Here is a 14,972-nt window from a genome sequence, read left to right on the forward strand (position 1 = left end):
TTCCCGAAATCCACGCCGGGGTTTGGCAGCAACCGCGGCGTTGGCGGCGACGGGGCCGACGCAGCCGGAGGGGCTGGCAGGGAAATTGAGTCCTGGGAGGCGGGCTTGGGAGTAGGCGTTGGGTCTGAGGGAAGGAGGGCGATCCATGGGGACCAGTGTGGGATACAGTCCTGACTGTTAATGGTACCGTAGATTGGGAAGAACCCACCTCTCGATGTTTGGGGGTGCCTCCTGCGTTCTAGTTCCCAGGGTCCAACTCTTATTTCAAGGCTAATTGATCCCACAAAATCGAGGTAGCCAGCAATAGAGCCTACGGAGTTGACAGGAATTTCACGATAGGATACTGTGCGGCTAGTAAACATGTTGTCTGAACCCTAAGGCCTCGCTACTGGAAGTATGATCCATGGACAGCAGCATTGGCATCACCTAGGAGCTTGCTGAAATCGCAGGATCTCACCCCAAACCCAGGCTTCCTGAGTCGAAATCTGTATTTTAACAAGATTCTCCGGGGGATTCCTAAGCATATTAAAGTGGGAGAAAGTACTGTGCTAAGGATATTTGGCCAGGGAAAATGTTAACAACAGATTAAGTGGAAAGAGCAGGTTACGAAACCAAGTGTACAATCTGGTCCAAATTATTTTAGTCATATGTCACAAAAGCATGCACCAAAAATGTTAAGGTGATTATTTGTAGATGGTGGCGCTATAGACGATCTTTTTTTTTCCTTTTTCTTTAGCGTAAGATGGCCAGATTTAGCAAATAAAATACAGAACGATGAATTCGTTGTCTGAAATTCGTATTTAGTTCGACTCCTGTATTTTAACCGGAAAACCTACTTTCGTGCTTTCCAGTTTCTTCCAAATCGACTATAATGAATATGTTTTGCTTTTGAAATTAGGCAAAAAAGGTAAAGCTAATAATTTTAAGCTAAGATGAACCAATGTACCTTATAAGCGTGATTACTGTTTCTTTTTTAAAGTGGAGGTCTGTACGTCCTTATTCATGATAGAAGCTATCACTACGGTCACCACCTAAGTGATGAATTATTAGCAGCCATAACATTATGCGGTGTTGTAGAATGAATCAGAAGACCTGGTTTGAAGGCGGAGCTCAACTGCTTTGAGGATGAACAACTTTAAGCGGGACACTTAACCTCTCCTAGCCCAGATACACTTATCATTTAACTGGGATTAAAGACCCTGCTTTACTGGCAGTGTTGTGGGGTTTATGCATGGGAACGGAACGCGCTTTGCGAACCCTACAGAACTACTGAAGTCTTTATCGTTTATACCGTAAATTAAATAATCGCAGTAGCAGGATTGTGGAATCCTGGGGGCGGCCTCTCAGCATCTGCCAGAGTAAACGAGTGTTTCCGGAAACCGCTACCCTTTCACCTGGCCCAGGACTCTTCCGCGCAAGCTAAGCCTGCATATTTTACAGATGTAAATCTGCCGGAGACGTTTCCGGTTAGGTCCTCGCGTCACTCTGTCCCCCGAAGTCCGAGGTTGTGGAATACTTTAATCCGCCGAACTCTAGGACCACTCCCCGCGGTTCGCAGCGGGACTGGTGCCCGGCTCCGCCCAGCCGTAATTGTTGCAGCATCATTGGTTTGAGAGTCTCCAGCGGACAGCACCGCAAGCCAATGGGAAGCCGTCCTTCTCCGGCGGCCGAGCTGTGAGAGCCAGTCAGACCCGGGTTTGGAGTTTAACTCTTTATGGGTGGGTTCGCAGTGCGTGGGAAAGTTGTAGTGGTAAATGTGCCACGTCTACTAGGAACAGAGAATCATGAACGTGCCAGAGGCGGTTGTCCTTAAGGCTTCAACTACATTCGTAGCTCTATGAGGTCGGGGGCCCTTTCTCTGTTTTTGTAGGAACTTCTTTCCTGCTCCAGCAACATGAGGCTTTTCTTGTGCAACGCGGTCCTGACGTTGTTGGTCACTTCTTTGAGTGGGGCTCTGATCCCTGAACCAGAAGTGAAGATTGAGGTGCTTCAGAAGCCTTTCATCTGCCATCGCAAGACCAAAGGGGGGGATTTGATGTTGGTCCATTATGAAGGCTACTTAGAAAAGGATGGCTCCTTATTTCACTCTACGTAAGTAATTATACCTTGAAGGTAAAATAGTGAAGAACCCACCCACCTATGCCCGCTCTCGGGCAGGAAAGGTAGCCTGTACCAGGTTTTACCTCTCTTTTTAAAAACTGCAATATATTATTTCCTTCTTTGGGAAAGGAAATCGTTTAACGACAATCTTATATAACAGGGCCTTTGAAGTTCTTATTGGAAACATGTGGTAAGGTTAAAGGGTTAATTTTTATTATAAAAAAATAGCGCTAGAATCTTTGAAATACTCCAGAAATATCTAGATGCATAGTTAGGCAATACGTAGAAAAAAAAACTTAAAGGAATTCTTATTTTTCAAACTCCATTCCCAAGGGAAAATGACTCAATTCCATTTTTTATTTGGTGTAGGTGAAATTTACTTAAAACTTTTCACAGCGACTTCATGAGAAGAATACACAATCATTTATTTGCTTGTTGTAGGGTATGCTAATGCTAGTCCATTGATCTATTTAATCATTGTTCTTACAGATGGCATTTTGGGCAAGGCACAGTACCATGATTTGTTTCATTATTTGTTTCTTTCTAGAAATTCAAAGACTTCATTGATGGGTGTGGGTGTGGTTATGGAAGATTAATCCAATACCTACAGTGAAGGATTTTCAGGTGGTTACACTATCATTTTTTCTGTTCTATAAACAAAGAATTTGCAACATGGAAAAGTTCTACAAGTGTACTGATTTCTACTTAGGCATTGATTCTCTTCATTCCATTGCAAAAGTATTTATTGGCCATTTCTTTTATGTTAGGCCCTGTGCTCGATACTAGGGAGATTGAAAAATTGTGGCTTCTCCATCCTTATCCATTCATTTATCTGTCCGTCTAACAAACCCTTGTTGAGTGGCCACAAGTCAGGCCTTGAGGATGCAAAAGTGATTAAGAGTGGATCCTTGTCCTCCAGCAGTCCATCATCTACAGAGGAGAAAGACAAGTCCATAACTCATGCTGTATAGTACAGAATGTTCAAATGTTCACAAAGCATAATGGAGTCTGGAATTATTTATGCTCTGAGAGGTGGAGAAAGAGAAGACTTCCCAGAGATCATAATTGATATGGGCCTTGAAAGATGGGTGGAGGGTTCCTTCCGGTCGAGAATGGGGGCAGAGAGGACATTCCAGGTAGAGAGAATGGCATGAACCAAAGTAGTGAAACTTTGTGGACCCTCCTAGATCTGGTTTTTGATGACCTGTCTTCATTGAGCATTCAGTCCTGGTATGTCTTTGGAGAAGTGAATGGCACCCTTCTCTGAACTTTGTTAGCCCTTCCAATTTCCAAAACAGTGGCTTGCCATAGAATTCTCAACAGCTCTATCTCCTTATCGACAAGGCCAGTGCCACAGTGAACGTCAAACAGTATTAAGATTTGCGTTTTAAATTTTCAACCACATCTTTATTTTTTTTTTAAAGATTTTATTTATTTATTTGACAGAGAGAGAGAGACAGAGAGAGAGGGAACACAAGCAGGGAGAGGGAGAGAGGGAGAAGCAGGCTTCCTGCTGGGCCCTATCCCAGAACCGTGGGATCATGACCTGAGCAGAAGGCAAACACTTAACGACTGAGCCACCCAGGCACCCCTCACATCTTTATTTTTAGTCTGATGTTGACACAGCCTGATTTCTTTCAGGTCTCAGAATCTATGTGGACTTTGGTGGTAGCCATAAGACATTATTTGGCAGTTGGCTACTAAAGTTCTAGTACTTGATGAGGGGACTGTTGTCATGCGGCCTCAGTGTAAATGGTTAGAAACTGCTACCCCTGAGTATTGTGAAGAATTACCATCAAATGGTCCACTGTAAAGCATGTTTGCCATTTCTAGAACGCTAGCCTGTGTGGTAAAGAGCTTAAATCCTTTAGCTGTGACAAGAAAGAAATGTGTCAAAACTGTAGTCAGCGCTGGGTGTCAGATCGTTTTCTTCCTTCTTTATTCTTTTCTAGCCTTTCCAAGTCTTTTACAGTTGGTAATTTGTTTCTTTAGTCATGGGGGGAAATTAAGGAAAAGAAGAAGTAATGGCCTTTACCTGGATTTAGTAACTAACCATGGTGCCCATGAAACCTAACAGAGTGATTTCTCTTTCTCACCTATAAGATATCTTTGAGAACACTTTCCTTATTGCACTGAAAGGGAGCTATTTGGGGCTCAGGCACTACTCAGCCTGTAAGCTCCCTAGTAGCTCGCCAGCTAGGTTTCTTAGGCTGGCCTCTCTCCAGCTCATGAGCCAGGATACTTTGACTATTTCCTTCTCTCTCAGTCCAGGGGCCACTCCTCCAGGCTTCCCTGCAGAGCCCCACAGAAGATGCCTGTGGCCAGTATCTAGGGGTTCAGGGTTGAAGAACAGCCTTTTCCACCTGTCAGAGCCATCCCCAGGCTGTACATCAGGACAGTTCATGGGTAAGCTAGAAGGTGCTGTGTCCCTGACTGTCCAGTGTCCATGTGGGTATGGACCCACATGTCTTGGCAGTAAATTCTCCTTAGCTTCTCATCTTCCTTCCCAAACTCTCACATTTTCCATTATTTTTTCCCTCTTCTGCCCCCTTAATATTTTCCTGGGACAGCATCACTGTGGTTAAGGCCTTGAACTTTGGAGTTGGATCAAATACTGGCACACTTAACCTCAGTTTCCTCCTCTGTACAATAGGGAAATAACGGTACTTACCTCAGATGATTATTGTCAAGAGTTAAAAGAAGCAAAGCATTGAGGGGAATACCTGGTACACAATAAATCACAAATAGTTATTAACTGTTTTTATTATTACTCCCTCTGCTCTTCTCTACCTGAGTCAATTGTGTGAAGTTTGTATCAAGAAATATGGGCAATGAATTACAAAATTGACTTGGTTTTGTGTGTATGTATATAGCTGTTTTTGTTAATTTCCAAATTGAATCACTTATGGGTGGAAAAAAAATACACCACAGCAATAAAAAAAAAAATAGAGTTTCTAAACAGTTCTAATGTGTTTTCTTTCTATTGTAGTCACAAACATAACAATGGTCAGCCCATTTGGTTTACCTTGGGCATCCTGGAGGCTCTCAAAGGTTGGGACCAGGGCTTGAAGGGAATGTGTGTAGGAGAGAAGAGAAAGCTCACCATTCCTCCTGCCCTGGGCTATGGAAAAGAAGGAAAAGGTAATAACAACTCTACATTTTTACTATAGCGTTGGAGTTCTTCTCTGGATTAGGAGACCGAAATCAGAGTAACTACCATGTGTTTTTTTTCCCTAAAAGTAAGTAGAGGATGTGTATTTTTTTTTGGAAGTATGACTGTGTCTTGATTATCATTTGAAATGGTCAAATTAAAGCCATCATATCTTAATAGTCAACTGAGCTAATGATAAGAAGTTCTGGAACCTTCAACTCTATCATTAACAATTAACCACCATATTAACCCAAATAATGGGTTTTTTAAAAAAAAAATTGTGGCACAATATCCATAACATAAAGTTTACTACTTTAACCATTTTTTTAAGTGTACAGTTCAGTGACACTATGAACATTCACATTGTTGTACAAGGATCACCACTATCCACTTCCAGAAATTTTTCATCCTCCCCAGCTGAAACTCATCAATTTATTTTAACAATGCAAAAAGAAAATTATTCAACAGATGTGTTTTGATAAGTTGAACATGTAAAATATAGATGATTAAGGCATTGAATGAGGGTTAGATGTGGGCTGCCGGTGACTCAAAACTGAAGTTTTCTACAACAAAGCTTTTTTTTTGGAGGTTGTTTTCACTCTTGTTTTAAAGTTGTTTTATAACTTCTTTTATCATTCATTTATAAAAATGAATGGAGTGACATGAAATGAGTTTAATAAAACAGTAGCAAATGGGCTAGCTGATTCCAGGAGACTTTGTGCTAGTTTGTTGCAGGATGGGCATGCACACCTGCTGTTTGGGTGGAAAGGCTTGCAGCTTTCCATAAGGCTATTTACAAGAGGCCAGATGATGTTTCCTGTATAGGATATGTATGTGTCCTATAATTCCTCTCTAATTTAACCTAAGGGAATAATCAGGTGTCAGGAGAAAGATTTATGAACAGGGATGTTCATTACTACATTGTTCCTAATAGCAAAAATAATTGGAACCAACTTCAGCGGATAATGAGAAGGCTTTAGCTAAATAAAATAGGCCCCAGTTATTTAAAAATGGCATTTCAAAGATTAAAAAATTATATCCAACTGTGTATGATATAATGTTATATATAAAATTGGAAAATAAAGCTATAGAATATGTAAGAGTAAGTATTAGAAAAAATTATATGCACATACAGAGTGAATCACAAGGATGTAATTAAGAATGATAACAATGGACGGCTGGGAATTATTTTTAAATATGTTTTTTCTTTTAAAGGTTTTATTTATTTATTTGACAGAGAGAGAATGAGCACAAGCAGGGGAGAAGCAGAGGGAGAGGGAGAAGCAGAGTCCCCGCCGCTGAGCAGGGAGCCTGATGTGGGGCTTGATCCCAGAACCCTGGGATCATGACCTGAGCTGAAGGCAGACGCTCAACCAACTGAGCCACTCAGGCGCCCCTACTGGGAATTTACTTTTATTTCTGGTTCTATCTCTTCCAAATTCTCTATAATGGGCATGTATTACATAATGAAGAAAAAAATTATTATTTTTTAAAGAGTTATTTATTTTAGAGAGAGAGAGAGTACACATGGTGAGTGAGTGGGGGGGGCGGGGCAGAGGGAGAGAATCTCAAGCAGACTCCCCGCTGAGTGCAGAGCCCTCCCCAGGAGTCGATCTCATGACCCAGAGGATCATGACCTGAGCCAAAACCGAGTGGGACAGTTAGTTGACTGAGCCACTCAGGTGCCCCGAAAAAATTATTAAGTAGTCATCAGAACCAGATAGGGAACCACTCATTCTGTAGAAGTGTAGACTTCACAGTATCCCTAGGTCTAAGCTTAACCATTTACAAAGTGAGAATCCTAGCCCCAGTTTTCTGAGAAAAAAGTAAGTGCCATCTGTGAAGCATTGTATATTCTAAAATGGAACTTGCTATATAAATCTTATGCACAGAATGGAATTTACTAACCAAATTCAATTCTTATTTTAATAATCTCTTTAGAGAAGAAAATCAAGTATCTAGAAAATGTTTCTCTGATGTTCAAATGTATTCTTCTATCTTCCTGCTGTATCTTTATTGTCTCACCTATAATGTATATGTAGTATTAGTCCATTACTCTTTCTCCCTACAGTGTTTAACTCAATTTTACTTTATAACAAGTAGAGATCTAAATTTGAGTCATTTCCTCCAAAGTGAGAGCCATAAAATTAACTCTGCTAATGTGTGTTAAACACTAATTTTGTAGTCTTTTGGTATCATGTTTGCATGCCTCCTTTGGAAAGACAGCCAGTTTTGTCAACGACCTAGTGCATGCCCCTTCTCTCTCTAGATCTGGAGCGGTAAGCTTGGGCACACAGTGTAAGTTTTGTTCTCTTTAATACTTAACAAACGCTCTTTCATGGAAATACGTGGGATTTGGGTGTGGGGTGGTGGTGGGGGGACTAAGAAATATTTGTAATGTTTACCTAGACCTGTATGTTAAATATAGTTATAAGGAAACAAGTTGAAAAAAATTGTTCATACTTCCCAGAAAGTTTTCTTTTTTTAAGGTCCCTGGGACTTTAACAAAGCTCTTTTCATTTTTACAGATTTTTATCTCCCTTCTGAGAAATTTGTTTTAATTTCTTCTCTAATGAAATTTCTTCAAAATGGGTATAATGTTCTATATCAGAGGGGGTGTTGCCTACCTTTCTGAAATTGTTGAACCTTTCTGTATTGTTTTTAAAGCCTGTAAGAGAATTATATCTTATTAACATATACTGAGAGCTCACTATTTATCAACTATAATGCTAAGTATTTTGCATGGATTTATCTTCCTTCATCCTCCCAACAGATTCTGCATTTTACAGATGAGGAAATAGGCCTAACGAAGGGCGGGAGTAAGCTCTCACACTAGCTAGTAAGCTGGTATGACCCCAGATCTCACTCAGCTAGATACTGCCTCCCGGTGGTAGGGATGGCAGTACTGTATTTCTAGGTCAGGACTTTTGGTGACCCCAGAGTTAGTAAATCACTTGTACTATAATTAACTCTGAATTATCTAAAGCCCTTTAAGTCATTCTTGGCATGTAATATGTACTATCTTAATTATATTTGAAATTTAATACCCGGCCATTAGGTATATCTGTATGTATGTGTGTGTTTGTGTGCACAAAGCAATTTGTAATTGCAAAGCCAGAAACAGACTGCTTTTGATCTACTAGTTTGGATTATTCCTTCTCTGTTCTATTTGTTCGAGTAAAATATAATTATAAGTAATTTACGTGTGATAATGTTAGGAAGGCTCTTCATTTAATTCAATCAAAAGAATATTTTATTCAGTATCACAAGTTTTGTGTCATAAAAACTCCGGGATTGTTTAAATAAAATTTAACCTCCCTCTCTCCTCATGTCAGGTAAAATTCCCCCAGAGAGTACACTGATATTCAACATTGATCTCCTGGAGATTCGAAATGGACCAAGATCTCATGAATCATTCCAAGAAATGGATCTTAATGATGACTGGAAACTCTCTAAAGCTGAGGTGATCTTTCCTTCCTTATATTCCTTTCTTTCTTTGTTTCTTTCTTCTCACTTTTTAAAAAATATATTTTTAAGGAAAATTTATTTTTACTTGGGTAAAACATTATTTATAAATTTTCTTAAAATACTGATGCTTTGAATGTTGGCTTTTTTTTTTAATAGGAAATCCTTGTTTTGGTGAGAAATATATTGAGACTTAAGAAACATCATTCATTCCTTTGCCCCTGCCCCCCTCACCCCCACCACGCTTAAGGTTCACTATATCTTGTCCTCACCCTGAGTTTTTGAAAGATCCATTTTGCTAAGACAATTCCCATTTTGGAGTTGCTATATAAGAAACATAGATGTCCTGGGGCGCCTGGGTGGCTCAGTTGGTTAAGCAACTGCCTTCAGCTCAGGTCATGATCCTGGAGTCCCAGGATAGAGTCCGCGTCTCAGCAGGGAGTCTGCTTCTCCCTCCGACCCTCCCCCCTCTCATGCTCTCTCTCTCTATCTTATTCTCTCTCTCAAATAAATAAATAAAATCTTAAAAAAAAAAAAAAAAAGAAAGAAACATAGATGTCCTGAGAAATATCTCAGGTTTCTGTTTAAAACTGTGAACTGTAAACTGTCTGTTAAATGCACTTGTAATTTCCTAGCAATTAGCAGCAAACAACTCACATGCTGTTTTGTTCTGGTTTACACCTGGAGAAAGGAGACTCCAGGCTGGGTTTTCCAGAGCAGGAGAACTTTCCCAGCCCCATCTTAGTCCTGGTGTCTGAGTAAGGAGAAAGCAAGAAGTCTTTTCTCTATAATTTATTTAGGCTTTTGCAGCCATTTTTACCCATACCTGTCTTGGTCTGGTTGCTGTGGGGAAAGAAGTGGAGGTAGACATCTACTCTGTGTTTTTCTGTTTGTCCATGTTCTCCGTCCTCCCTTGGCTGGTCAGAAATCAAGTCCCTTTTTATGTTTTGATCGATTTCATTATAATAGCCAGGAAATGATTAAGTCTTAAATAAGTGCAGTTGTTATGAACTCACAGGGTCATGATCTACAGTTACTCAATTTATAACACCTCATAGTATTACCAGTCATAGGACTTTATTCTGTCCAAGATAAATTTTAATTACCTTTCATGAAACAAAAATCTTAAATATACAACACATTCACATGGTTCAAAAAAAATCAATCCAGTTAAAAAAGGTGTTTAATAAGAAGTCTTTTTCCCACCCACATCCTCTTCTGCTGTGTGATCTACCGCCTTCTGCATGCTGTTTTATTGGGTTCTAACGTATCCTTCCAGTGTTTCTTTATGCAAATACAAACAAATGTGAATACATTTTCCTATGTCCCCTTTTCTTAACAAAAAGTAGCATGATATACATAATATTTGGCATTTTGCTTTATTCACACAGTATATCCTAGAGATACATTCTATATTAATCCATTTAGCTTTAATCATCCTTTTTTTTTTTTAACAACTTCATTAAATCTCCTGAATCTTAAAAGTAAATGTATGTCATATGTTTGCATATTGATCATAAGGGGGGAAGGATTTGAAATTACTGATCTAACAGAAGAAGTACTAGAGATATGATTAAAAATGAAAATACAGGTTGAACTGCATTATGGTGAATCTAGTGGGTAATTAAGAGCAGTATTTTGTTTATATCTTTAAATGTCTGAACGAGAATGGAAAATTTCAGTCTAAGCACTCATTAGGCTGGATTTTGCTTTAATTTCTGAGATTGGAAGGTCATGAGGGTATGATCATAGTCAGGTCCACGGCATGTACTATTACCAGACACTTACTTAAATTAAAAAATGCCGTTAGGGGAGGCGGGAGGCAGGTGGGGGATGGGTGAAATAAGTGAAGGGGATTAAGAGTACATTTACCATCATGAGCCGTGAGTAATATATAGAATTATTGAATCATTCACTATATTGTACATCTGAAACTAATATAACACTGTATGTTATACTGGATTTTTTTTTAAATAATAAAATTTAAAAAATTCTAAAATATAAGTTTAAAAAATGCCATCCTTTAATCTTATTTTAAGAGAAATATCTGGAATTCTGACCCTAGTTAGAAAATGAGATCTGGATAATTCAATGGAGTGAAAGACTACAGTCTTTCAAATGCTTGGCTTTATTTAGACTCAAATTAAGAATAGATAATATGCTTTCATTGGGTGTTTTTCAGATAATATAAGCCTTATCTTTGCCTCTGAGCAATATTCTGTGTCTCTACTATAGCAGTATAGCAACTGTTTTTAAGGGGAAAAAATTCCTTATAATTCTTTTACTGTCATTAGAAATATATTATAGTTGTTTAGTCATTGTGCTATATAATCAAATGAACTACCAGTCCACTCTGTGATATTAACTGGCTTGATGTGGGTATCTTATGAATTAGAATTATTAATGAGACCCATTATTTTGTAGGTTAAAGTGTATTTAAAGAAGGAGTTTGAAAAGCATGGTGCAGTGGTGAATGAAAGTCATCATGATGTTTTGGTGGAGGATATTTTTGATAAAGAAGATGAAGACAAAGATGGATTTATATCTGCCAGAGAATTTACATATAAACATGATGAGTTATAGAGATACATGTTCCCATTTTATATGGCTTGCATCCTTAAAGACAGGGCAACCATTTTTTTAAAAAGTCTTACTTTTAAATAATGTGCTGTTCTTGTTCTGTTTTTTATTTTTATATATTTTTCTGAATATTATTCGAAGAAGCCCATAGGATTCCTAAATGCCCATTTCTTTCTGGTGAGTTATTGGGAAGAAAAAATTAATTTGTCTTTGAATAGAAGACTTCTGGACTATTTTCTGCTTTCACATATGAAGCCTTCTGTTTTACTTGTTTACTTGTAATTTTAAAATATTGCAGCTGGGAGCATGTCCAACATAAGACCAGGTTATAGCACAAATCAGCTCCCTCTATTTCTACTTCCCTTTATTTTCTCCAAGTTAGATACTGACATTTGTGCAATAGCCCAAGGCTTAAACAGTGTGTCTGTAACTGCCTTTGAGTCTGTTTAAGCAAAGAGGAAATGGTTGTTGAACTGGCCTTGTTAACAGACGCTGCTCTACTGAGGAGATGTGCAATGCTGAAGTGAGTAACAGAGTTAATGACTTATAAATATGTATACATTGAAACCTTCTGCCCAGGACTTAAGGTGTATAAGGTTCCGTTCCTAGGGACTAATAACCTATAATGATTAATAGGACAAATTATTTATGTGTCTGGTTCTTTGTAATAAGGTGTCAAAATTTTATAACTGAGGAACAGAGTGTATTTAGTCAGTGCTTACTTTTTAAGTCTAGCCAGTGACCCTTCCTGGTTTATTAATGAATAATATCTATAACTAGCGTATTATACTACAATAACATTGTATCATGAGCGAAACTTATAAGCCAATCAAAAATTTCCCATTTCTGCTTATCAAAATATGACACAGACCCACAGCAGCTACTGTTGCATAGAAATCTGTCCTGGTTAAAAAAAAATGGGTGATTTTATAATTTTACCTGAAATTGGCTTTTATCCTTATCACTTTGAAAAAGCCCCCAAATCTCCATTTATTAAGAATAGTTCTTTATCGTTTACAGAGTGATCTCAAGTGCATCGTTGTCTTTGATTTTCATTGTTCTGAAGCCTATGAACAAAGCTGGTGGATCTTAGTGTACCTATTTTATAGATGAGGAAATTATTCTTCAAAGAGATTGTTTTGCCCGAGGTCAACAGCTAATGTGTGCAACAAGATTGCAGTCCCCAAGTTCAGTATCTTATATTGCCCTCCTTTGACTTCATTGGGCCTAATTCTGTCTTCAGTTTGTTCTAACAGTCAATGCTGTTTTTTGTCTTTGGGTCCTTATCCTCTGAAGATGGTTTACTGGCTGTTTTGGGTGCTTTTGAATTCTCCCCCGAAGTAGAAATGGCTCTGGTTTCATTGTTGGGGTTAGCACTGAATTGCCTCAAAAACCCTGTACTGTGAGAGGGTCCAGGGGTGTGTCTTAGTTCTTTCATTCTTGTTTACCTCTAGATTTTTTTGGTTTTTGGGTTTTTTTTTAGAGAATTACAAATAATTATTATATCATATACAGGCTATTTTCACTAGTTGTATATTGCATTTTCCTCACTAAAACATAAAGGTCTTGGGAAGAACGTATATAACACCTTTTTCTGATGAAGTCAGCTATATGTAGAAAACTCTTAAATTGTCACTGCTATTTTCCTCAACCTGGAGGAGTTATGAACCACAATGCTGAAAGCCTTATGCTGTGTTCATTGGGAAAGAATGACCTCGTCATGTGGTGCTACCTTGTATAGAGATTACTGTGATGCTTTCTCTGATTGAGCAGGAAAAGTCAAAAGAATTTTGATTATTCAGGTAGCATATTTCTTTATCTCATGTGAATTTACGTCAATGCCCATCTAAATATTTAGACACAAGTAGGAAATGAAAGTAAATAAATAAGTTATGATTGTTTTTAAGTATCTGCCTTTGGTTTAGCTGCAACTTTATGTCTTTCCATTCATGGGAATAATCAGACATGAATGGCGACCTCACTTGTAATATAATTTGACTCATTAATATTGCTAGATGTGTCCTATTTAAATTTATATGACTATGTTGTATTTTCAAAATAAACTTTATTTGGGGAATAATTGGTTTTGTGAAAAATTCTTCAAGTGCCTGTTTCCTCAGCGGCTTTATTGATGTTCCTATTATTCTAGGTTTTATGTTGAAACTAGATGGGGAAGATGGACAAGTTGTCGTAGGAGAGGGGTATAGTGACACTTTGAATGTCCTTCTGATTATCTATCCTGTTTAGATGTATTTGGAAGGAAAGCTGTGGTTCCTTTTAAATTGTTTTGAAATAAGCATTAAATATTGAGCATTATGGGCAGTAGTTAATAGTGAATGTTTGGTACTGGAGAAAGTGTATGTGTTGGGTTTTGTTTGGTTTGGTTTTGGTGGTAGTTATCACTATTGTTTTGGTTTGGGATTTTATTTTGTAAAAGGTGGACATTATCATGATTAATGCCCAGTGAGTAAATGAGCACTATAAAATACCTTATCTAATTAAATGAAATGCTGGGTTGCCATTAAAATAACAAGAAACAATGATTTCTGATTCAGATGGGGAATTAGCCATTTGAATCTTTACTTGTGGAAATGAATTTGTACTCATTCATGATTTATAGGATATTCTGTACATCTACAATGCTATTAGATATCAGCATGCTATCTATCTGTCCCCACTGAATTGAGTGTATGGATGATTTCTCAGTGTTGTTTGGAAATTGCAAGAGGAGAAAAAGGGACTTGGTGGAGTATTATGGGAAAAACTACGTCTCTCACCTTTTTATTAAAAAAATGAATTATCATTGTAATAGTCACCCTGGGAAAAATAACAAGGAACTTATTTTCAAGAGATGGAGAGCACTTGGTCATAAGGGTGTTTTGTTTAGTTTTTGTTTCTTACCCACTTTTGTTTGAATTGAAATCTAAAATGTCAGGCATGATTATACATTCATATGCCCATTTGAAAACCTGAAAATTATAGTACTTCTGTCTCTTAATATCTGTAGCTTTCTTTTTAGTAAGGTTTGCATATTCCCTTCAGTACAATGAAATCCATACATTCTTACATCTGGTTTTGGGGTCTTTATTGGAAGGTAAATTCTTTTATCTCTTTAAAATATTGTTTTGGGGATGGCTGGGTGACTCAGTTGGTTAAGCGGCTGCCTTTGGCTCGGGTCATGATCCCAGGATCCTGGGATCGAGTCCCACATCAGGCTCCTTGCTCGGCAGGGAGCCTACCTCTACCTCCCCTGCTCCGCCTGCCGCTCCCCCTGCTTGTGCTCTCTCTCTCTCTCTGACAAATAAAATCTTAAAAAAAAAAAATTATTTTGCCTTGCGGCTCAGGGTGGCTTAAGTCACTCTTGATTTCCGCTCAGGTCAAGATCTCTGGGTCGTGGGATCAAGCCATGGGTCTTGGGGCTCCGTGCTCACTGGGGAGTCTGCTTGAGATTCTCTCCCTCCCTCTCCCTCCCCACCCCCACCCTGTGCTCTCACTCTCTTGCTCTAAAATAAAAAAATCTTGAAAAAAAAAATAGTGTTTTGCCTTTGCTTTCAGCCCTGCCTCTTCTACCTCCAGCTCCAGGCTGACAGCAGAGAAAGACCCTTACAAATCTTGGTTTCATAGTTCCACTCTCAAATACAAGGAGAGGTATGCTTTGGTTCCTAAATGTTGCAGA

The 14,972-nt window shown here is 38.5% G+C and overlaps 1 protein-coding gene across 1 annotated transcript; it reads left to right on the top strand.

Annotated features, from left to right (window-relative positions):
* Nucleotides 1-1,742: 1,742 nt before the first annotated feature.
* FKBP14 (FKBP prolyl isomerase 14) lies at nt 1,743-13,365 on the top strand. The gene is made up of 4 exons (XM_032401859.1): nt 1,743-2,091; nt 5,090-5,241; nt 8,587-8,714; nt 11,141-13,365. The coding sequence occupies exons 1-4, from the start codon at nt 1,895-1,897 to the stop codon at nt 11,297-11,299; spliced, it is 636 nt and encodes a 211-aa protein (XP_032257750.1). The 5' UTR covers nt 1,743-1,894; the 3' UTR covers nt 11,300-13,365.
* The last annotated feature ends 1,607 nt before the right edge of the window (nt 13,366-14,972 follow it).

Source organism: Phoca vitulina, unplaced genomic scaffold (assembly GCF_004348235.1).
Source record: "Phoca vitulina isolate PV1807 unplaced genomic scaffold, GSC_HSeal_1.0 scaffold4, whole genome shotgun sequence".
NCBI lineage: Eukaryota > Metazoa > Chordata > Mammalia > Carnivora > Phocidae > Phoca > Phoca vitulina.

Excerpts from the sequence above, each read along its gene's own strand:
- FKBP14 (XM_032401859.1), top strand. The coding sequence starts at position 1,895 with ATGAGGCTTTTCTTGTGCAACGCGGTCCTGACGTTGTTGGTCACTTCT. Across the intron at positions 5,242-8,586 it reads CTATGGAAAAGAAGGAAAAG|GTAAAATTCCCCCAGAGAGT; the intron begins GTAATAACAACT and ends TCCTCATGTCAG. Across the intron at positions 8,715-11,140 it reads GGAAACTCTCTAAAGCTGAG|GTTAAAGTGTATTTAAAGAA; the intron begins GTGATCTTTCCT and ends ATTATTTTGTAG.